Consider the following 23286-nt stretch of genomic DNA (forward strand, 5'->3'; position numbering starts at 1 on the left):
CTTTCGCAAGCGTTCTAAGGTTGTGCATTTGCATATCATTTTCCAAAATAGATGCACAGAAACGCAGCCCAGAAGAAAGATTCAAAAGAAGCTAACAACATGTGTGACGCTACAAAACGTAAATTTATATCAAACCGTGACTGTAAAGTGTACGTGAGAGTTATGAAAGGGGCTTAGTGGCTCGTAGCAAGCAATGCAAACATTGCATTGTGCGCCATGGTGACAAATGAGTACTGCAGCGAAATCTGCAGCCTTGGACATTTACCGTAAATTAAGCAAGGTAACATTAGTGGTAGGTACAGCCTTAATTAATATAAAAAACGTAATACTTTGTGACGTTTGTTTTTTTGCGATTGCTGGTCTAATCGTGTTTCAAGTTGTGAAAAGCGGGGCAGTCAACTTTTCAGAGTTGTCTGCCCTTTTGTCCGCTACCTTTTTGTCACGAGTTTCAGACACTGTTTTTACTATAATTTGGACAAGTTCGGCGGGCCGGATTAAAAAGCCTAACGGGCCGTATGTGGCCCGCGGGCCGTAGTTTGCCCATGCCTGGGTTAAACTAATACCAACAAGCGTTGAAGGTAGAGAAAATGAGTCAAGACATATCAGGAGAGCACTCACAAACTGTGGTTACCCTCAGTGGTCATTTAACAAATGTAAGAAAGAAAGAATAGGGAATGAAACCAAAAATTCTGAAGATACAAAAAGGAGAGGAGTAGCAGTACCTTACATTGAAAAACTACAAAGAGTCCTTTGGCAACAACAAATTCCTACTTACAGTAAAGTCTCGTTACATCGACATTCAAGGGAGTCCGAAAAAATATCGATATAACCGGGACTATCGATATATCCGATCCTGCGCCGAACTGCATTAAACAAAAGCCGCCAAAAGAGGGCAGCCAAGCGCCATATAAGAAACGGAGCTGGCCATTAGCTCCCTTTTTTTTGGGAGATGTTCCCCCAAAGTTGCCTCAAAATGGCACATATAATTCTTTAATGATTGTAAACATGTATGCTTTAATCTTCAGAACTACAGTGTATTTGAAACATATTCATAACTGGATGTGTAACAAGAAAGCATATTATCCGAATCTGAAGCCATTGTTTGGATTCACAAGCAATGCAAGACGTCTTGGCGTGAAGTCATTTTTATTTGCATTTGAATAAAAAGTGACATCGGCTGTCCTTTAATACACAGTATGGAATGTTAATAATTTTCAAAATCATCACGCTTCAGCAGACAAAACAAGAAACATTGTTGCAAAAAACGATTGCATTCATATCCAGTACAGTGGGCATGTACATAACACAACAGGGAAACTGCAACGCTTACATCTTACTGTATTATGTATACAATTTAAAAAAGTCATCAATCTTCTTCTGCTTCCCATTTTTACCTTTTAACACAAACACTTCAATCTCGTCTGCTACACACGAGCTAGCGTCTGAAAATGAAAATGGCTCTGCTACACGGGTGCTGGGCACGTAACCAAGTCACCTGACCAAGTCGACCAATGGCGCGACTGATGGCGTGACACGTAACCAAGACACGTGACCAAGTTGACCAATGGCGCGACCGATGGCGTGTCACGTGACAAAGTCACACGGCCAAGTCGACCAATAGCGCGACCGATGGCGGCTCATGTGACCAAGTCGACCAATGGCGCGACCGATGGCGGCTCACGTAACAAGACACGTGACCAAGTTGACCAATGGCGCGACGGATATATCGATATAAACAACAAAAATGGCCGGCGGGGGATGAAAAGGAGCACCGTAATAACCGGATTATCGTCATAACCGGGTATCGTACTAAACGGTACTAATTATACATAAAAAGACTAGAAATGTGCAAGGGAAATGAAAATAGTATCGTAATAAGCGGTACTATCGATATAACCGATATCGATATAACGAGACTTTACTGTATTTCAAACCGATAAACATTTTAAGGCAAAAATTAGTGCATCCAAAAGATAGGCTGCCAAATGAAAAACAAAGTAATGTAGTTTATTCAATACATTGTAAGAATGAAAATTGTAAAGAGCAGTACATTGGGGTGACTAAACAAATTCTCAAAAAAAGACTATCAACATCACAAGGATAATACTAGTGGACCTCAATCGGCAGTACATATGCACCTAAAAGCTAGCAACCACGCATTTGACGACAATGAGGTTAAAATATTAGCGAAAGAACATAGATGGTTTGAAAGGGGAATAAAAGAAGTGATTTTCATAAAACAACTAAATCCTTCATTAAACCGGTTTGGTGGGGTGAGGTTCAATTTGGATCGTTCATACAATAGCCTGCTTAGGCAACATAGGATTAGTAATACTGATGAGGTGATACCGGTCGAAGTGGGGCAATCAGGCCAGTCGTTAGTCAGAACAATAGGAACGAATAGGAAAGAATCAGAGGAGCAGCTGCAGGGGGTAGTCCTTTGCTCCCCCCAGCCTGAGAGCAGGGAGCTATCATAGCAGAGTCCGGCACCGCCATGTCTGGACAGTAGGGATATATATAGGGCCTAAACTACCAGTAAGACTTTAGTTTGCTGACAAAGTTTCTTGGATAAGAAGCAAAAAGTCAGACACCTTCAAAGAAGTACAGATGACGGCTGAAGAAACCTTTTCATCGATGTACCAGTCATGTACGACTGAGAGCTTACACAGACGTAAATTTCCCCACTGTGTGACTATTAAAGTCTTTCTGATTCTGATTCTGAAGATGCAGCTTTGAAGAGGGACACTCAAAACAAATCTATGAAGACACCATTTCACACTTTTCTGCTGAACATAACATATTGAGGCAATCATATTTCTCGTGCAAAACAAACAAGAATCCAAATATTATCATTGCTCCATCAAAATTATATTTTATCTTATCAAGAGCTAACACATACAGTGATGCCTTGATGTTATTGACTCAAAATATGATTCATCAATTGGACAATTAATCAAAACAGAGGTTTCAATGCCTCTCGCAGTTGAATTTTATTGTTAAACGAAACATCAAACAGATCGATGATCCACAACCAAACCATGTTTACTTCAACTGTGAAAGCAGAAGCTGCTGATGAACTTTTGGGTAAATCCGTCTGGAACATTGCTCATGTTCTCGATGCTTCAATTCTTTGTAATTTTCACAGAGTTAATAAAATGTAGACAACTTGTATCTCTGATTTTCAGTAAGAACCGAAACAATAGACTCACTTGCAATTCCTGTTGGATTCCAGCAGGTCACACATCCTCAGGAACCATCAGGAGACAATATGACGCAACACTTAAAACTATCCAGGAATAATTACATTACCATGGCATAATTTATTTCTGAGGGTGGTGGACAGTGGGAATATTTTTCAAACAACACACCAAATTCTTAAGCTCCAATCAGGATTTTACCTCATCACCAAACGGAAAATGCCCTTATTATTCTTTATTGGCTTAGAATGGGAAAACATGCAAATAATTCGACTGTGGTACGTTGGATTGCACCAGTAATACAGGAATATAATAATATGATATTTAACAAATGTCACATAAATACAGCGACTTGCTAAGATAAGATTGTAATATTGTATTTGTGCAGTATAAAGAAACAAATCCTGAGAGTTATGAACAAAATAAAGTGAACAATAGTGCAGCAATTATGATACAATGACAATTGTGTAAGATGATGCAAATAATTCATCCGGCTTCCCACTCTTTCACTTCTTTTTTATTTATGGACCTTATAAGAACTTTTGAGGCCTAGTTTAGCCATTTTAACAACATTTTCTCCATTCAGCAGGGGATTCACTCTGAATTTAATGAACAGAAAGGTAAAAATCACTGAGCTGGTGTTCGAATCATTGATGCCAAAGGAGGGGAATATCTTCATTTTAGGGGACATAACCTAACCCTTTGATTTGACTATTTGATGTACTGCTTGTGAAATTTGCCCGGAATGACGATGATGTGATAATCATCAGAACTGATCGGAGATGGCGGAAAACAGAGCTGGAACCAGGAAGTCATGTAGACTGACAGGGTGTTTGAGGGGAAAGACGCCGGGTGCAGTTTCCGACAAAACTATGAATTGGAAAGGTGGGGAAAATTATGATTATGATAAAAATATATAAATTAAATGAACACCACAGGTTAGTTTTTAAGGATGTTTATTGATTTTAGAACTATTGTCTGAAAATTAAGGAAAATAAATAAATAAAAACAAAACGCTGTCGCAGAAATAAATCTGACCCTGAGCAAGTTAAATTTTTAATTGACAATCTTTTACTTGCCATAAAAAAATCAGTGCAGCAAATATTGGATAGATGTTGATGTAATTCCTAATAAATGTGTTATAATTTTGCATTCTTTCCAATGTTAAAAAATGCTTATAGTAACAATAAAACACTATTTTTTTAAATACAGTTTTTTTCAATTTTTAAGTGGTGTGCCGTGGGATTTTATTCAATGAAAAAAATATGACTTGGTTCGAAAACAATTGAAAAATACTGGTTTAGACATTCAACAAAGTATGAAATTTACATCCAGAAACTGCATTGCTCTTTGTTTTAATGTTTTTTTTTTTTTTTTTTTTGCAGTTTACTGTCAGTACAATGCAAAAAGGTCTCCTTCCAACACTCCAGGAGAAAGGATAACTGTGCAAAGGTCTGCACTGTGGGTTTGTGTTCCTGTGAACAAACATGGGAGGAGGGAATGTTGTTCGAAGCCACCCCAGATTATAAACATCCAGGATGTGTACAACTATCGATATATCCGATCCTGCGCCGAACTGCATTAAACAAAAGCCGCCAAAAGAGGGCAGCCAAGCGCCATATAAGAAACGGAGCTGGCCATTAGCTCCCTTTTTTTTGGGAGATGTTCCCCCAAAGTTGCCTCAAAATGGCACATATAATTCTTTAATGATTGTAAACATGTATGCTTTAATCTTCAGAACTACAGTGTATTTGAAACATATTCATAACTGGATGTGTAACAAGAAAGCATATTATCCGAATCTGAAGCCATTGTTTGGATTCACAAGCAATGCAAGACGTCTTGGCGTGAAGTCATTTTTATTTGCATTTGAATAAAAAGTGACATCGGCTGTCCTTTAATACACAGTATGGAATGTTAATAATTTTCAAAATCATCACGCTTCAGCAGACAAAACAAGAAACATTGTTGCAAAAAACGATTGCATTCATATACAGTACAGTGGGCATGTACATAACACAACAGGGAAACTGCAACGCTTACATCTTACTGTATTATGTATACAATTTAAAAAAGTCATCAATCTTCTTCTGCTTCCCATTTTTACCTTTTAACACAAACACTTCAATCTCGTCTGCTACACACGAGCTAGCGTCTGAAAATGAAAATGGCTCTGCTACACGGGTGCTGGGCACGTAACCAAGTCACCTGACCAAGTCGACCAATGGCGCGACTGATGGCGTGACACGTAACCAAGACACGTGACCAAGTTGACCAATGGCGCGACCGATGGCGTGTCACGTGACAAAGTCACACGGCCAAGTCGACCAATAGCGCGACCGATGGCGGCTCATGTGACCAAGTCGACCAATGGCGCGACCGATGGCGGCTCACGTAACAAGACACGTGACCAAGTTGACCAATGGCGCGACGGATATATCGATATAAACAACAAAAATGGCCGGCGGGGGATGAAAAGGAGCACCGTAATAACCGGATTATCGTCATAACCGGGTATCGTACTAAACGGTACTAATTATACATAAAAAGACTAGAAATGTGCAAGGGAAATGAAAATAGTATCGTAATAAGCGGTACTATCGATATAACCGATATCGATATAACGAGACTTTACTGTATTTCAAACCGATAAACATTTTAAGGCAAAAATTAGTGCATCCAAAAGATAGGCTGCCAAATGAAAAACAAAGTAATGTAGTTTATTCAATACATTGTAAGAATGAAAATTGTAAAGAGCAGTACATTGGGGTGACTAAACAAATTCTCAAAAAAAGACTATCAACATCACAAGGATAATACTAGTGGACCTCAATCGGCAGTACATATGCACCTAAAAGCTAGCAACCACGCATTTGACGACAATGAGGTTAAAATATTAGCGAAAGAACATAGATGGTTTGAAAGGGGAATAAAAGAAGTGATTTTCATAAAACAACTAAATCCTTCATTAAACCGGTTTGGTGGGGTGAGGTTCAATTTGGATCGTTCATACAATAGCCTGCTTAGGCAACATAGGATTAGTAATACTGATGAGGTGATACCGGTCGAAGTGGGGCAATCAGGCCAGTCGTTAGTCAGAACAATAGGAACGAATAGGAAAGAATCAGAGGAGCAGCTGCAGGGGGTAGTCCTTTGCTCCCCCCAGCCTGAGAGCAGGGAGCTATCATAGCAGAGTCCGGCACCGCCATGTCTGGACAGTAGGGATATATATAGGGTCTAAACTACCAGTAAGACTTTAGTTTGCTGACAAAGTTTCTTGGATAAGAAGCAAAAAGTCAGACACCTTCAAAGAAGTACAGATGACGGCTGAAGAAACCTTTTCATCGATGTACCAGTCATGTACGACTGAGAGCTTACACAGACGTAAATTTCCCCACTGTGTGACTATTAAAGTCTTTCTGATTCTGATTCTGAAGATGCAGCTTTGAAGAGGGACACTCAAAACAAATCTATGAAGACACCATTTCACACTTTTCTGCTGAACATAACATATTGAGGCAATCATATTTCTCGTGCAAAACAAACAAGAATCCAAATATTATCATTGCTCCATCAAAATTATATTTTATCTTATCAAGAGCTAACACATACAGTGATGCCTTGATGTTATTGACTCAAAATATGATTCATCAATTGGACAATTAATCAAAACAGAGGTTTCAATGCCTCTCGCAGTTGAATTTTATTGTTAAACGAAACATCAAACAGATCGATGATCCACAACCAAACCATGTTTACTTCAACTGTGAAAGCAGAAGCTGCTGATGAACTTTTGGGTAAATCCGTCTGGAACATTGCTCATGTTCTCGATGCTTCAATTCTTTGTAATTTTCACAGAGTTAATAAAATGTAGACAACTTGTATCTCTGATTTTCAGTAAGCCGAACCGAAACAATAGACTCACTTGCAATTCCTGTTGGATTCCAGCAGGTCACACATCCTCAGGAACCATCAGGAGACAATATGACGCAACACTTAAAACTATCCAGGAATAATTACATTACCATGGCATAATTTATTTCTGAGGGTGGTGGACAGTGGGAATATTTTTCAAACAACACACCAAATTCTTAAGCTCCAATCAGGATTTTACCTCATCACCGAACGGAAAATGCCCTTATTATTCTTTATTGGCTTAGAATGGGAAAACATGCAAATAATTCGACTGTGGTACGTTGGATTGCACCAGTAATACAGGAATATAATAATATGATATTTAACAAATGTCACATAAATACAGCGACTTGCTAAGATAAGATTGTAATATTGTATTTGTGCAGTATAAAGAAACAAATCCTGAGAGTTATGAACAAAATAAAGTGAACAATAGTGCAGCAATTATGATACAATGACAATTGTGTAAGATGATGCAAATAATTCATCCGGCTTCCCACTCTTTCACTTCTTTTTTATTTATGGACCTTATAAGAACTTTTGAGGCCTAGTTTAGCCATTTTAACAACATTTTCTCCATTCAGCAGGGGATTCACTCTGAATTTAATGAACAGAAAGGTAAAAATCACTGAGCTGGTGTTCGAATCATTGATGCCAAAGGAGGGGAATATCTTCATTTTAGGGGACATAACCTAACCCTTTGATTTGACTATTTGATGTACTGCTTGTGAAATTTGCCCGGAATGACGATGATGTGATAATCATCAGAACTGATCGGAGATGGCGGAAAACAGAGCTGGAACCAGGAAGTCATGTAGACTGGCAGGGTGTTTGAGGGGAAAGACGCCGGGTGCAGTTTCCGACAAAACTATGAATTGGAAAGGTGGGGAAAATTATGATTATGATAAAAATATATAAATTAAATGAACACCACAGGTTAGTTTTTAAGGATGTTTATTGATTTTAGAACTATTGTCTGAAAATTAAGGAAAATAAATAAATAAAAACAAAACGCTGTCGCAGAAATAAATCTGACCCTGAGCAAGTTAAATTTTTAATTGACAATCTTTTACTTGCCATAAAAAAAAATCAGTGCAGCAAATATTGGATAGATGTTGATGTAATTCCTAATAAATGTGTTATAATTTTGCATTCTTTCCAATGTTAAAAAATGCTTATAGTAACAATAAAACACTATTTTTTTAAATACATTTTTTTTCAATTTTTAAGTGGTGTGCCGTGGGATTTTATTCAATGAAAGAAATATGACTTGGTTTGAAAACAATTGACAAATACTGGTTTAGACATTCAACAAAGTATGAAATTTACATCCAGAAACTGCATTGCTCTTTGTTTTAATGTTTTTTTTTTTTTTTTTTTGCAGTTTACTGTCAGTACAATGCAAAAAGGTCTCCTTCCAACACTCCAGGAGAAAGGATAACTGTGCAAAGGTCTGCACTGTGGGTTTGTGTTCCTGTGAACAAACATGGGAGGAGGGAATGTTGTTCGAAGCCACCCCAGATTATAAACATCCAGGATGTGTACACAAGATTAATGGGCACGGGTGAAAGGCAGTTCATGAAGACATATGAGATGCAAAAAGTTAAACAAAACTGCTATCATACAAAAAAATAAATTAAAAAAGGAAAAAGAAATGGATGAACAATACAACTTGCATGAAAGAATGCAGCAAGCAAGAAGCAGTGAAATAGTGTTGAGTGAGTCCAAACCATAGGCCTGTGACGTCACGGTTGTAAGCAGACGTCACCCACTGCGTGCATGAAAGCTTGTGCGTACTGTCGTGTGTCAGCTCCCTGCTAGCTCACGAGTTTAAATATAGCACTCGGGCAACAGTCGCTGCTGATATTAACGATGCTCTTGCCACCAAGATCCTCTCCGCTACATTAAGACTTTAACTAAAGCTGAAACCAGAGAAGTAGTGAGCCCACTGTGAAGAGGGAGGAAGAGGAAGGCAGGGAAGGAGGAAGGCCTCAGATTCATGAATACTCAGCCGGTCTGGTCTGCCAGCAGTTGAGCCGGACATCACTACAAGAGAGTGAGCATGCATGTGCGGGAATGAGTGATTGAGAGACAGTCCTTGACGAGGTGCACTCTAAGAAGCAAGTACAACCTAAAACAGGTTGTGCCGAGCCACAGTATGTCTGGGATCGAGGCGCTCCTCGCAGTGCACATTAGTCTCACAGCTGTACACAGGCGATTAAGTAATCAGGTCTGGCTTAATGTTACTTTGTCGGGAAATAAAGATTGCAACTATCTAGATGTTTTTAATTACATTTTAATTTCATTTCTTACGTTGTAAAATTGGTTGAGAAACACATACACCGATGGTGTCCAACTATAAAATGTCCAAGCTCATAAATTATTGAAAGCAATAATTGATAAATTGTCGTGGAATGCCTACATCAGTCATGTAAGAGAAAAATCATGAATAAAGCTAAGCCATTCTTCGATCGCAGAGTACTATATTGTTCCTTAATCCTGCCATCTCACAAACTGTGTTAAAATATTGGAGAATTTTTTTCAATGTGGGCGGCCCGGTTGTTGAGTGGTTAGCACGTCGACTTCACAGTGCAGAGGTCGTGAGCTCAAATCCCACTCTGGCCTGTGTGGTGTTTGCATGTTCTCCCCAGGCCTGCGTGAGTTGTCTCCGGGTCCTCCAGTTTCCTCCCACATTCCAAAAATTTGCATGACAGGCTCATTAAACGCTCTAAATCATACAGTAGGTGTCAAAGTCAAGGCCCAAATCTGGCCCGCAAGCGTCATTTTATTCGGCCCGCAAAAGCAAATCAACCATGCCAAGCCATGATGCTTGCTAAAGTCCAAACCAAAATTTCAAATTATCATATGTAAACCACAGCAACACTCATTATTCTTGACTTCCGATTTGATAACTATTTATTCATTAATTTGTTGCATACTCTATATGTAATATGTGGAGGGGATTAAACATTCTAATGGTTTCCCCAAATGCTCTAAATATTTCTTAGGTGTCAGTGTGACAGCAAATGGTTCTTTGTCTCCGTGCGCCCTGCGATTGACTGGCAACCAAATCAGTGTCCCCTGCCTATTGCCAGAAGACCGCTGGGATAGGCTCCAGCACTCCCGGTGACCCTCGTGAGGATAAAGCGGTTAGGAAGATGAATGAATGAATGAATGAATGAATGAATGAATGAATGAATGAATGTTCCATACATCCTTGAATCATACGACAAAAACAAGTAGTCAGGATTATACCAAAGGCTCAATTTCTAGAACACATCAACAATCTGTTCACTTCAATCAAATTTATTGATTGTGAAATACAACCTATTAATTTTTTACTAACGCGTTTAACAATTCACTCCCTAATAACATGCAATAACTTTTTTTTTTACTTCAAATGCGTATATATAGATGAAATTGGACTTTGCTTCACCGTGGGTGAGCGTTATTGTCTGGGCCAGTACCAGTTTTGTATTTATTTGTGTATTGATTTCATTTATGGTATCAGAAGGGCGAGTGTGTCACCCTCATAGTATAGAGGTGTATGGTTCGATTCTGGCTCCAGTCTCCCTATGTGAAGCTTGCATGGCCTCCTCGTGCCTGCATGGCTTTTATCCGGGCACTATAGTTTGCTCCCACATTTATATATGCATCCATAGTAGGCTTATTGAAAACTCAAAAAGTCCCAAGGTGTAAGTTTGAGTGAGGATGGTTGTTCGTCTGTGTGTGCCGCGCGAGTGGTTGGCAACTAGTTTAGTGATGGATGGATGGGTGGGTGGATGGATGGATGCATGGATGTGTGGATAAATCAACATTTAATATGTTTTATTAATTCATCTGCTTCCTCTTTAGGTGTCTTCATTTTAGTTTGAACACTTCCGAAACATGTACAAGTAACAGGTCAAACACCATGAATTATTTTGAATGAATTGTTATGTTGCATGCTATAATGGCAGCTGGTAAGTGAAGTTACACAAAGTCTGTCAATGCCTTTCTTATGTCTCATGTTCTTTGGTACAAGAAATGCTAAGTTTAAATCATGTTCATTTGAAATTGCACTGCTAATTTTTTTGGAGATAATTGTTTACAGTTTACATCTATGGACAATGTGATTTCAGAAATATCATGCTAAAATTAAAAAAGGAGACCAATTGGTTCGTTATTCGGTTATAAAGTTAAATGTACAGAATAAAATCTAAACACACAATTATTCTATTCCATTTTCAGTGCGATACGAAACGTTTGATAGCCGCAACCTTAAATTCATCGTGCCAGCTATATTGTCACATTTGTATTGTTACGTAAAATTGTTTTACTTGAAATTAACCGACAAAAAAAATTAAAGCAAAATTGCAAGCAGGCAAGCCGACATTACGTAAGCGCAGTGGCAGGCGGAAGCAAATCTATTCATTTGATTTAGCGGGAAGATGGCAGCAGCATTTGATTGAAACGCAAGCCGAGCATTGTGGTGTTTGTAAAATGGAGCTTGTTCTTCAATGAAGACGCCCAGTTTGAAGTCATGCCGGGCACAAAATAAGGTAAAAACAGTTTATGTATATTAATGTGTTCACAAATCGTGCCTCGACTGGGATCACCACTTTATCGTGGTGAGGCACTTTGCGCATCTCCATGATCCCGAGCGCTATGTCTGCTGGAGTCACCCAGGCTGAACAGGTAGAAGGGAAGAGGCCAGGCAAAGAGTGATCCCTAACCCACACCCGGGGGTAGGCATAGGCGGAGTCCAACTGATTGGACCACTGGCGGCCTCGTGCAACTGCACTCACCTGAAGGTCGTCTTGAGTCATCACTCATGCCACAATAATACAGTGATGTGTGGCCAAGTTTGTGGAGGAAGGAATTGCGCGCCCCATCCCTCACACTAAATCCACGAGTAGAATAGGCTTCAGCTTCCACCAGACAAGTCCAATGGTGATAGGATAAAGTGATGGGGGCAGGGTTAGGGTCTAGAAAAGGTGACCAAAAGATTCCTTGCTCCCCCACACCTGGGTGGCCTTTGCAGCCGAAAACAAAACATAATTAAACCCATGACTATGAACCTGGCTTCCTGGAATGTTCGCACACTCCTTAATGCTTGATGGATGGAGAGACCTCGAAGACAAACTGCCCTCATTGCACATGAGCTCAGGAGGTACAACATTGATATTGGGGCACTCAGTGAGACTCGGTTCTCAGGTGAGGACTCACTCATAGAAGTTGGTCAGAGCTACTACTTCTTCTGGAAGGGTCTCCCAGAGAATTAGAAAAGACACCATGAAGTTGGCTTTGCTGTGAAAAGCAGCTTACTCAGTAACATCCCTGAGTCCCCGCCAAGGTATCAGTGAACGGCTTATTACCCTGGTGAAAGGTCGGTTCGCTACTCTAATCAGTGCCTATGCTCCCACCTTGGATGCTGACGACAACATCGTTGACATCAACGAGTCCCTCGATGCAACCATATCTAAAATCCTTGCCTCTGAGAAACTTGTGCTGATGGGCGACTTTAATACCCCAGCAGGTACTGATGCCAGGCTTTGGAAACAAGTAATTGGAAGCAATGGCCTCCGACTCCTCACACTGTGCTCTGAGCATCAGCTGATTGTAACCAACACCATCGTCAGCTGAAAAAGAAGTACATCACATTATGGATGCACCCCAGGTCCAAACATTGGCACTTACTGGACTACATCATCAAAAGGCAACGAGACCAAAATGCCGTCTGCATGACGTGGGCCATGCGTGGGGCGGAATGCTGGACTGATTATTGACTGATCGAGTCCAGGCTCAAGCTGAGAATTCGACCATTTCATAAGAAACAGCAACCCCGAAGGTGTCTCAACCCCAGGGACCTGGACTCCCCAGAATGTGTAGCGAGCAACCGCAGCAAGCGGGCAGAGGGACTTGCCAGCCTGGACAAGGACACTAGTAACGGTGACCTTAATGTGGAGGGCAGGTGGTAAAAATTGAGGACAATCGCTAGACTCTCTGGAGGAGGTGGGCAACAGACGGACGCTATCTAAAATAAAAGATATGATGGGCAGCCTCTCCCAGCCCACCTTGACAGCACTGGGTAGCTCCTTCAGCCAGAGACTGTTACATCCGTGCTGCAAGGAGAGGTACCGCCGCTCGTTTCTACCAACTACTGTCAGGCTCCTTAATAAACACGTGATTGAAAAAACTGTGAATGTAAAAAAAAACTTGAAAAAAAAACATGACTTATATTTGCACTATACACAGTTTGTGTTTTTTTATCTTTTCACCCCCTACCCCCTTTCAATTGCTGCTGTGGACTGCAAACCTCCCCAATTGTGGGACTATTAAAGGCTTTCTGATTCAGATTCTGATTCTGATCAAGCTGCCTCTGAGAACATCTGCTTTACTCAGAAAGGACACCAAGACTGTTTCGATAACAGCTCAGCTACCATACAGGAGCTTGTTCGTGTGTTCAAAAACAACCATTTAAAGGACAACCGACGTCTCCGGACAAGTTGTGTCCATAATTTGTAAAATGGCTCGAAATGAGCGTATTTTACAAAGATTCCACCGCATATAGCTATCTTTTAAGTTTTAAGACTCGCGCTGAATATTCCGGAAATCTTGTTTTTGAGTTGGTGACGAGTCCTCACCCTACGTCACTGAAGGAACGCCCATGACCGAAAAAAGGACACATTGTAGCAGTCCTTGCATCACGTCCATGCATTTTGCTATACTTGTTTGGTCTGAAAACCTCGTGTTGCACCAAAAAGAGGACGACGAGGGCAACAAAGCTTAATTAATCAGCCTGTGGAAACGGGCTGATTAATTCCTCACACAGAGCTTTGTCGCCATTTTCTGCCTCTTTTTTAGTGCTACATTTCCCCTCCTATTGCCTCAAATTGGCACGTAATAAATTATTTAATCGATTGCAAACATGTATGCTTTCCTCTTCAGAGCTATTTGAATCATATTTATAATTGGATGAGTAACAAGAAAGCATATTATCCGAATCTGAAGCCATTGTTTTGATTCTCCAGCAAGGCGGCACCTTCTGAAACTGTCCACTTCCGGGGTAATTTATTTGCAGATTTTGGACACTTTATTGGTGTTTTGCATTTGACTAAAAATATCATACTGCGTGTTTTGGGTATTTTAGATGCTATAAAACGTTTTTCTGATGTCAGTTAGGAAACAAAAAAGTGATGTCGGTTGTCTTAAGGATACCAACAAAAGTCGGAGTCTACCAGGCAGTGTATGTGTCCACGTCAGATGCCTTGATGCATTCTACACCAGGTGCCTCCAACGCATTCTTGGCATCACTGACATCCTTCAGCGCACTGGCTCCATCAAACTCCAGTGGGTTGGACATGTCCTCCGGATGCCTGGCTGCTTTTTGGACAACTCTTGTCAGCAAATAGGAAGCCTGGTGGTTCAAAGCTGCGATACAAAGACCAGTTTAAACAGACTCTCAAGAGGTGCGATATCAAGCCCAGCGATCTGGAGTCTGCTGCAGCCAACAGGCCATTCTGGCATTCCTTATGCCACACAGGGGTGACTCACCTAGAAGATAAACACACCCAGTGGATGACGGTGCGGTGCCAGCAAAGACATCTCTGTGCTCTTACAATGGCGCACCGGCAACCTGATCCCGGCCTCACATGTCCTGAATGTGGCAGGACTTGTGGCTCCACAATCGGGCTTCATCGTCACCTACAGTGGCATTGTCGCCAGCAGCGATAACCACTGACCAATACACCACAGGAGCTACATCATCTTCAACTCCGATGTTTTTGTCTTTTTTTGTGTTTTCTTTTGTCACCTTGTGCTGTTGTGCGTCGTGTGGAATGGATACGGATTGTATTTCAGCCTTTTTGGCCACGACATTCATCAAGGAGGAGACTGTGCTGAGCGGTTGCGCCTTTTCGGCAGCATGAATATGCCAGTACTGTTTTTGAATGGGAGGAATGTTGGTGCCATTCGACTGGCTTCGCTGGACAGCTCGGGGCCATTGTGCTTTTTTGCGCCTGTAATGGGCAGCATCTTCACAGCCCCGCTTTGTTCAATGGAAAGGTCGGTGCTGTTGGACAGTCTGCGGCTGGATGGATACATGGGTTGAGGAGCCCGCTATAAGAAGAAAGGAGCGTCAGCGCAGAGCACCGATGCGGATGTGGAACTGTCGCGGCTGGGAGTTGAAGCAGATTTATGTGGGACAGGAAATATGAGACATTCTCTTTTTGTCAATGGATGCTACAGCTGCGTGTTTGCTTTCAACATTTAGCTTGTAGTCGACGTGCACATTCCACCATGATGTCCCTGATCCACTGTTGAAAATATGCTTTGATCCTCTCCTCTTTCATCTAGAACTGCTTCATGTAACAAAGAGGGTACAGGAAGTGCTAAAGAATGAATGCCTCTCTGTGTCTTTCTGTTGTAATAGTGTCTTTGGATTGTCATATTTGTTTTTTTTGTTCTTTTGACTTCAAGACGGTGCCGCGAGAGTGGCTGCCTTTCCAGCAGCTCATGTATTTTGTTTTTCTACTTTCATTCCTTTTATCGCTTTGCTGCTGTGAAATGTAAATTTCTCCACTGCGAGACTAATAAAGGCAAATCCAATCCAATCCAATCCAATCCAATCCAATCCAGCGTAATTGATAAAAATGAGTTTCATCAGAAAATATTTGTTTAAAATAGGCTGATACCCCTTGTAGGGAAAAGCCGAAAGGAAAAGAAGAAGACTGCTGATACTAAAACCAACAACGAAATACAGTTCTTATTAGCAGAAAGGTGACATTTCTCATGTACTTCCTGATCAGACCATTCAAAGTTTACAAATTAATCCTTGGAACAAATATGTTTTCAATGTTTAAGTCGTTCAGACCAAGTTCCCCCAGATTGTCAGCATCCTTGAGAAAGTTAATGAAACCACACGCTGCTTATGCCAAGTCATAGGTGTGAATTTGCCGGCTAAGCAATCGTAAGAGACTCAAGCACACTTCCATAATTCAAGGCTTTCCCCTGATTTGATACAGGAGTGTCTGAGAACCATAAAAGTGTGCATTGAACTCTCGGATCCACATGACACAACAAAATTAATTTATGTTGAACATTAAGTTGAAATTAAATATACTGGTGCTGATGACATAACACACCATTTAATGTTTATTTGTTCCCATGTACAACAAATTATTAAAAATTTACCTGGACTGTTCATTTGAAAGAATGCCTGACATTATATAAACTAGCATCATGAGCAAGGATTGAAAATGCCGTTGATCAAGTGATAGCATTTAACAGTTTGTAATAACAGCTCAAGCACAAATTAACATATTGTATTTGAACACAGTGTGTATGTAACACACCCCGACGCTGTGTATTCTGAAGAACAGATTGTAATATAACCCCGTGGGCATTTGTGTCTGCATGCGTGCACACAGTGGGTTTGGCTCAAGCAACAGCAAGCTTTCCTCGAATGCCTGCTTCTGCAGTGACTACATACAGCCATCTAGCTGCAGCTCTGCTCTTCGAAGCAATGGAAAAAAAAGGATAGCACACATTTCTCTCGGTTCCCTTCGGTTCACATCTTGGTGCCCTGAAGAACAATGTGGTTGTTAAATACAGCGTTTGCATTTGAAGTGTCACCATACGTGACAGAGAAGTTCCTCCATCCTCCGAGCTTTTTTATCCAGCCATGAAACAGGCAATTCAGTGAACTGTCCATAAGCGCTAGTGGAAGATAATTCAAGTGCTATGGCCGATGGTTCTAGCTAGGCTCCTTTTCAACAACTACCTTGGACATTAAAGACACTCTTATTTTACATCTCAAAAGGAGAGGACCTGAGCTCATTGCAGCAACAAAAGGAAAGAGACTGTTGACATTCCAGACATGAATCCTTTGGTCTTTTCTCAGGAAACCGAGCCTGCCCACGTGAGATACAGTGCAAACAGTTTGCCTATTTTCTATCTCTCTCTCTCTCTCTCAATGGCCACATGAAATCGCATGCTTTAGTCATACTTTGTGTTACTGTCAACAATAAACTGGACTGGACAACAAACACGGATGCCCTAATCAAAAAGGGACAGAGTCGCCTCTTCCTACTCAGGAAACTGAGGTCTTTTGGAGTTCAGGGGTCACTCCTAAAGACTTTCTATGACTCTGTGGTGGCATCAGCCATCCACTATGGCATTGTCTGCTGGTCAGGCAGCATCACCACCCGGGACAGAAAAAGACTGGAGCGCCTTGTCAAGCGGGCCAGTTCTGTCGTGGGCTGCTCGCTGGACTCTCTGGAGGAGGTGGGCAACAGACGGACGCTAGCTAAACTAAAAGCTATGATGGACAGCCCCTTCCACCCCCTCCTGCCCACCCTGACAGCACTGGGTAGCTCCTTTAGCCAGAGACTATTACACCCACGCTGCAAGAAGGAGAGGTACCGCCGCTTGTTCCTACCGACTGCTGTCAGGCTTCACAATTCTCAATGATCACATGTGAAAAAAAAGAAAAAAAATACTGGACACTTGTAAATATGGGTTGTTGCAATATATCAAAATGCATTTCTTGATTCTGCACTATGTGCAGTTTTTTTTTTCTTATGGAACGGTTTTGCACATTTACATGTGCACAGTATACAGTTAACATTTTTATTTTGTTATGCTTAGAATATCTTGTTTTCTATCCTTTCACCCCCACCCCAACCCCATCTCTTTTCAATTGCTGCTGTGGACTGTAAATTTCCCCATTGTGGGACGAATAAAGGTATTCTGAATCTGATTCTTTTTTTGTTGCCAAATCTACAATGAGAATCACAGGGCACCACTCTAATAATAACAACAATTCTACTGCTTCAGGTCAGAAATCAGTCCAAGCATTCTGTCACCTCCCATAAGATTAATCTGCACTTGCAAGTAGTAATCATTTTTGTGCTGTCAAAGCGTGTGTGCCTTAACACATGTAAATATTGTCACTATTCTGACAACAATCTGACATCTGCTGGTCGGCTTCCTTAACTGTACAGGTGCCTGTGCGCTGTATCACCGTTTACAGTTACATCAAACCATTAAGCATTTTTATATCAATATAGTTAGATAGATAGCTTAGTTTGCAGGAAACAAAATGCATTCAGAAAACTGGGTCTGTGTGAGAGCATGCGTGCGTGCGTGCGTGTGCGCGCGCGTGTGTTCGTGTGTGTATGCGCGCAAGCGCGTGCGTGCGCACGCGCGCCATCGCTGCTCCTCGAATGTATCTATCTGTATTAATTGTTTTTAACCGCCATCCAAATAATAATTGATAGAATCACAACGTTCCCTTTAAGGACTTGATCATAATAATAGAATATTGGAGACCATGTAAACACACCATGGGACCGGCTGTTCATGACACAAATCTGGAGCCTAAACTGTCATAGCGGAGAGCATTTGTGACAATGGTGATGCCAACTTGCAGGGTATCGCAAACTTAACCCAAGAAAGGAGAAATAGTTTGGCCGTTAAAAAAGTTACTTGAGAGCTCGCATTTAGTAAACAATTTTAAAACGGGCCAGACAAATCACCCGTTAAGTATTGAGCATTTTGTTTCTTTCGCAAACAAACGCATTTCGTCGGCGTTGTTGTGAAAGTGAGACGAGCAATTACTGCCGAGTGACCACGTTTCCAGCTCTTGCAAATGTGAGTGAACAAGTTAGTCCAGCAGTAATCACGTAGTTACTGTGAGGGCTTGTTTGTGGTCCATAGATTTTTCAGTTCAGTGAACTGTCCGCACAAGTGTGTGAGAGGGATGATCCTGGCTGTCATTGGATGCGCGTCCTTACCGCTATAAGCGTGTTATTCCTCTGTTCCGTGGAGGAAGCGGAGTCCGGGTCGGGCTGTTTAATCTGCGGCTGCTTACTGCCTCCCCCTCCGCTGGCAGACTTCTTGGCCCGCTGCTCCAGACTCCGCTGGTACAGACTGACGGTCTCCCTACGCTCGATCTCCAGCTGCTCGGCGTGGGCTTGCTGGTACCTGTTCTCGCAGTTGACGTGATGTCTCCTGCAGCCCTCTATCCGCTGCCTCAGCCTCTCCACGACGGTGCTGTGCTTAGGTATGCCCGCGGACCCGGCTGGCACCACATTCCCGGCAGCCGGGTTCAGGCTGTTGTTGATGCAGATACTGCCGTTGGGTCCGGCAGCGGGGGAGCCGAAGTCCCCCATCAGTGGACCGAGTGGCTGCTATTTTGAAGCAACTTTTCTCCGACGTACAGCTTGTCTTTACCCCCGCCCCCTCCTCCACCGACCGTCACCCCTCTCTGTCCTCCTCAGCGAAGGGTCCCAAAGAGCCGGCCAGCGGAGGTCGGACCGGCAACACCCCCTGAAGTGTGAGCCACAGCCAGGGGCTTTAAATGGCAGCGAGCCTCGCGATTGAACGGCCCGGAGCTGGCGAGTGACCTCGTCTTCTACCCGGCTTAACACAGTTCAAAAACAAACAGCTCCTGAGAACACAAATAAGAGCCAGCATGAGAGGCTTTGACAATGAAGCGTCGCTGCGCCGCTCGCTCCAAACAACTCCACCGGAAAGCCAAACAATTTACGACGACGGCGGTGTGAAAGCGGGCAGCCGGCGGTCAAAGCCACACCAACAGTCCCGCTGAGCAACAACCGCCCACTCGCCGCTTTACGGCGTTGTACTTATCCGGAAAGGGAAAAAAAAGTTTTGCTGCTTGACCTAACGGGTTCCGGTGTTCCCAAATCAACATGCATAATCATATGGTTATTGTTTTGAAAGCAATCCCGGGAAGGATGTCGCTTGGCTCTGTTGTGAGGTATCAAGAGTCCATACGGCGCAAAACGTGAATATGGGAAGCTGTGGCGGAAGTGTGTAGTCACTGGCTGACGCCTGCCACCATCACACAAGAATCAAGTCAGCTTCTCCACTATGCCAGCGGAGTGATATCAGGACAGCAGTTGAGTAAAACCAGCTCCAGGCAGTGAGAAGCCCGCCGAAGGATATCCGGAAAACCCGGTGCGGCATTTGTGGCGGATGCCCAGGAGAAGCTGCGCTCGAGTCCCGGCTCGACGACCTGAATAAACAGTGCACGATACAGGTAGGACAAGCAACTTTGGGCTATGTGTTAAATAAAATAACAATAAAAGTTAAAACAATGTTTACTCGTGTGAATATGTTACATAATACATTTTTCATTCGTGCAGAATTGTACTCCATTTAAGTAACATTGTCATACTTGGAGCCGATTAATTGTAGCTGTAGTTTTAGTGCTCTGGGGGTTTGACACGTGGCTTTCTTTATGCAGATAAATGAGTTTTAATCATGGAAAGTATTGGAACACCTTTTTTTCCTCGTTTCATCTCAATGGATGGATTTTACTAAATACATATCAAATGACATACGCACACAGCAGAAAACATATGCCTAAAAGCAGTGGCCAGCATTTCACCCCTGGGCCTTCTGAAGTGCTACGTCTGAATCAGTCCAAGCCGCGACTGTAAATAAAAAGTGTGGTGTTATTTACTAGAGGGTCCCGTTAGCCAGGAAATAACTTTTAAAGAAAGAAGTACTGTAATTAAACTGTTTTTACAATGAACGCGTGGATTCATGATATGGGGTCAGAAGTTGCTCATTCACACAACAGAGAAGATTGAACAACAGGATTGGGAAGCATTTCTGAACTTTCTCAATTACAGTAAAGTCTCGTTATATCGATATCGGATATATCGATAGTCCCGGTTATATCGATACTATTTATATGTGCGCACGGAGAAAATTACATGCAAACAGGGTCGGATATATCGATAGTCCCGGTTATATCGATATTTTCCGGACTCCCTTGAATATCGATATAACGAGACTTTACTGTATTTCCATTTTTTCTTGAGAAGTAAGTCATGATCTGGTTGCCGACCAACGGGTGGCGCTGTCGGCCCCGCCTGCACTGCACAGGTGCTGTTCGTTACAATTAGTGACACTTAAAAGGACTCGAGGCACGACGTGACGGGTCATTGTTTGTTGTATGCTTTGTATGCAATTGTATGCATTGTCTGCTGTGCATGTGTTTGTTTAACCATGGCAGACTTTTACACTTGGTTTTATTTTGATACTTTGGATTTTTCTGTTCAAATGATTTTAACGTTTTAGATTTGTTCCCGTTGACTTTATTTTAATACAATTCGTGAAACACAACCTCCTGCTTCCTCCTGCCTGCTTTTTTTGGATCTGCACCCGCCGTCACTACCTTGCACAACGTGACAAAGTCAGTCCTGCAAATGGCTTTAACAGTAAATCTGCAACCAAATCAATTTCTTCTCCTCCTTCAGCGATTGTGGGTTGACAATTAATTCAATACAACAATGTATTTGCTTATGCAGCTTGCTCCAGATACAGTGTGCTAGCTCTGGCCAGTATGCCCTGGTCAATATCGACTGGTGATACTATGATTGACGGGTGACAAGCCAATCATAGTTTGCAAAAACTCTGACGTTATCCAAGCCTGTGAGCAGGCCCTGGATGTCACCAACTCGAAATCTGATTCGTTAAAGGAACAGATGTTAGTGAACGCAACAGTTTCATCGACATTGATCGTTATGCTCCAGGGCTTGCAGAACTGACTGTGAAGATGTACAGCTAGATTTCTGACCCTGGTTACAAATGATGGCTGGAATGTGATTGGTTACATCCTTGTTACAAACACACATCTAGTTGTGTTACATCTAGAAGAATATATATATATATATATATATATATGTAACGGAGTTGTACACTTAGGTTATTAAATTATGAAGGAAGTGACGCAACGGCGCACAGTGTGGCACTATGTCCCGCCCATAGTTTCCAGAACAATCTCGAGGAGATTGAGGTTAATCACAAGACGAAACCCATGCGACTTCACCCATCCCTTCTGCCATACTGTGTTGCAGAAATAAAAGAAATAAAAAGACACATCCACGCGTCTCGTCTTCATTAATACGGCAGCATCGTGGAGATGAAGACAGTCACTGTTGTGACACCCGTCACATTGGTGCCGAAACCCGGGATCACAAGTGACTCTCCACTTCGGACCGGGACCGCGATGCTGCACAATGAAGACGCTGTGCAGTCTCATCACTCGGTGGACGGTGTGTCGACCCCCGTTTTGAAAATACATGTAGTGTGTTAATTGTCTACCTGCTGTTTTGCAATTAGTGTGTTTTTTTTTTTCATGTACGTGTTTTCATGTGTTAAGTCTAAGAATGAGCTCCTTACAAGTAACAAGTAGCACACCTTTGAATGAGTGTGTTGGTAGAGGTAGAGGCTTCCCAACCGTGTAACAGTTGTGTAGTGCAATCCAGAGTGGTGTAGGTTGTACAGAGGGGAATGGGCAGGTTCAAGCTGAGGCCACTTATGTTAGTGGGGACAGAGTTCCTTCCCAGACCCAGTGCAGTGCATCTACGACGAGCGCACAGACAACTGATACACCAGCAACAGATACCTTTCTCCAGTCTGTCACAGTTATGTAGTGCTATGCAGGGTGATGTAGTTTGTACAGAGGGGAATGGGCAGGTGCGAGCTGAGGCCACTTATGTTAGTGGGGACAGAGTTCCTTCCCAGACCCAGTACAGTGCATCTCCGACGAGCACACAGACCCTGACACACCGGCGACAGATCCCTTACTCCAGTCACCTGACGTAGTTGGTCAGATGAGTGACAATAAGACAGCATTCTTATACACCCTTGCCCGATAACCTTGTCTATTTTGCCTGTTGGTCTTTCTGTTGTCTTCCGTGTGTATGTTGCCTCACTTCTGCATAATTTAAGGGGGGTGTATGTAACGGAGTTGTACACTTAGGTTATTAAATTATGAAGGAAGTGACGCAACGGCGCACAGTGTGGCACTATGTCCCGCCCATAGTTTCCAGAACAATCTCGAGGAGATTGAGGTTAATCACAAGACGAAACCCATGCGACTTCACCCATCCCTTCTGCCATACTGTGTTGCAGAAATAAAAGAAATAAAAAGACACATCCACGCGTCTCGTCTTCATTAATACGGCAGCATCGTGGAGATGAAGACAGTCACTGTTGTGACACCCGTCACACACACATATATATATATATATATATATATATATATATATATATATATATATATATATATATATATATATATATATATATATATATATATATACACAGTAAAGTCTCGTTATATCGATATTCTCGGGAGTCCGAAAAAATATCA

General features: G+C 42.1%; 1 protein-coding gene across 2 annotated transcripts in view; it reads right to left on the reverse strand.

The window, feature by feature from the left end:
• The window catches only part of maml3 (mastermind-like transcriptional coactivator 3), a 203623-nt gene extending 183585 nt beyond the window's left edge, over positions 1-20038 (reverse strand). For both annotated transcript variants that reach the window (XM_089006344.1, XM_089006343.1), the window contains exon 1: positions 18890-20038. In XM_089006344.1, coding sequence (XP_088862470.1) covers positions 18890-19267 — 378 coding nt within the window. In that variant the 5' untranslated portion in view covers positions 19268-20038. The remainder of the gene's footprint in view (positions 1-18889) is intronic.
• Positions 20039-23286: the final 3248 nt, after the last annotated feature.

The sequence above is a fragment of the Hippocampus bargibanti genome, linkage group LG10 (assembly GCF_051943395.1).
Source record: "Hippocampus bargibanti isolate YZ-2025 linkage group LG10, ASM5194339v1, whole genome shotgun sequence".
NCBI classification, from domain to species: Eukaryota; Metazoa; Chordata; class Actinopteri; order Syngnathiformes; family Syngnathidae; genus Hippocampus; species Hippocampus bargibanti.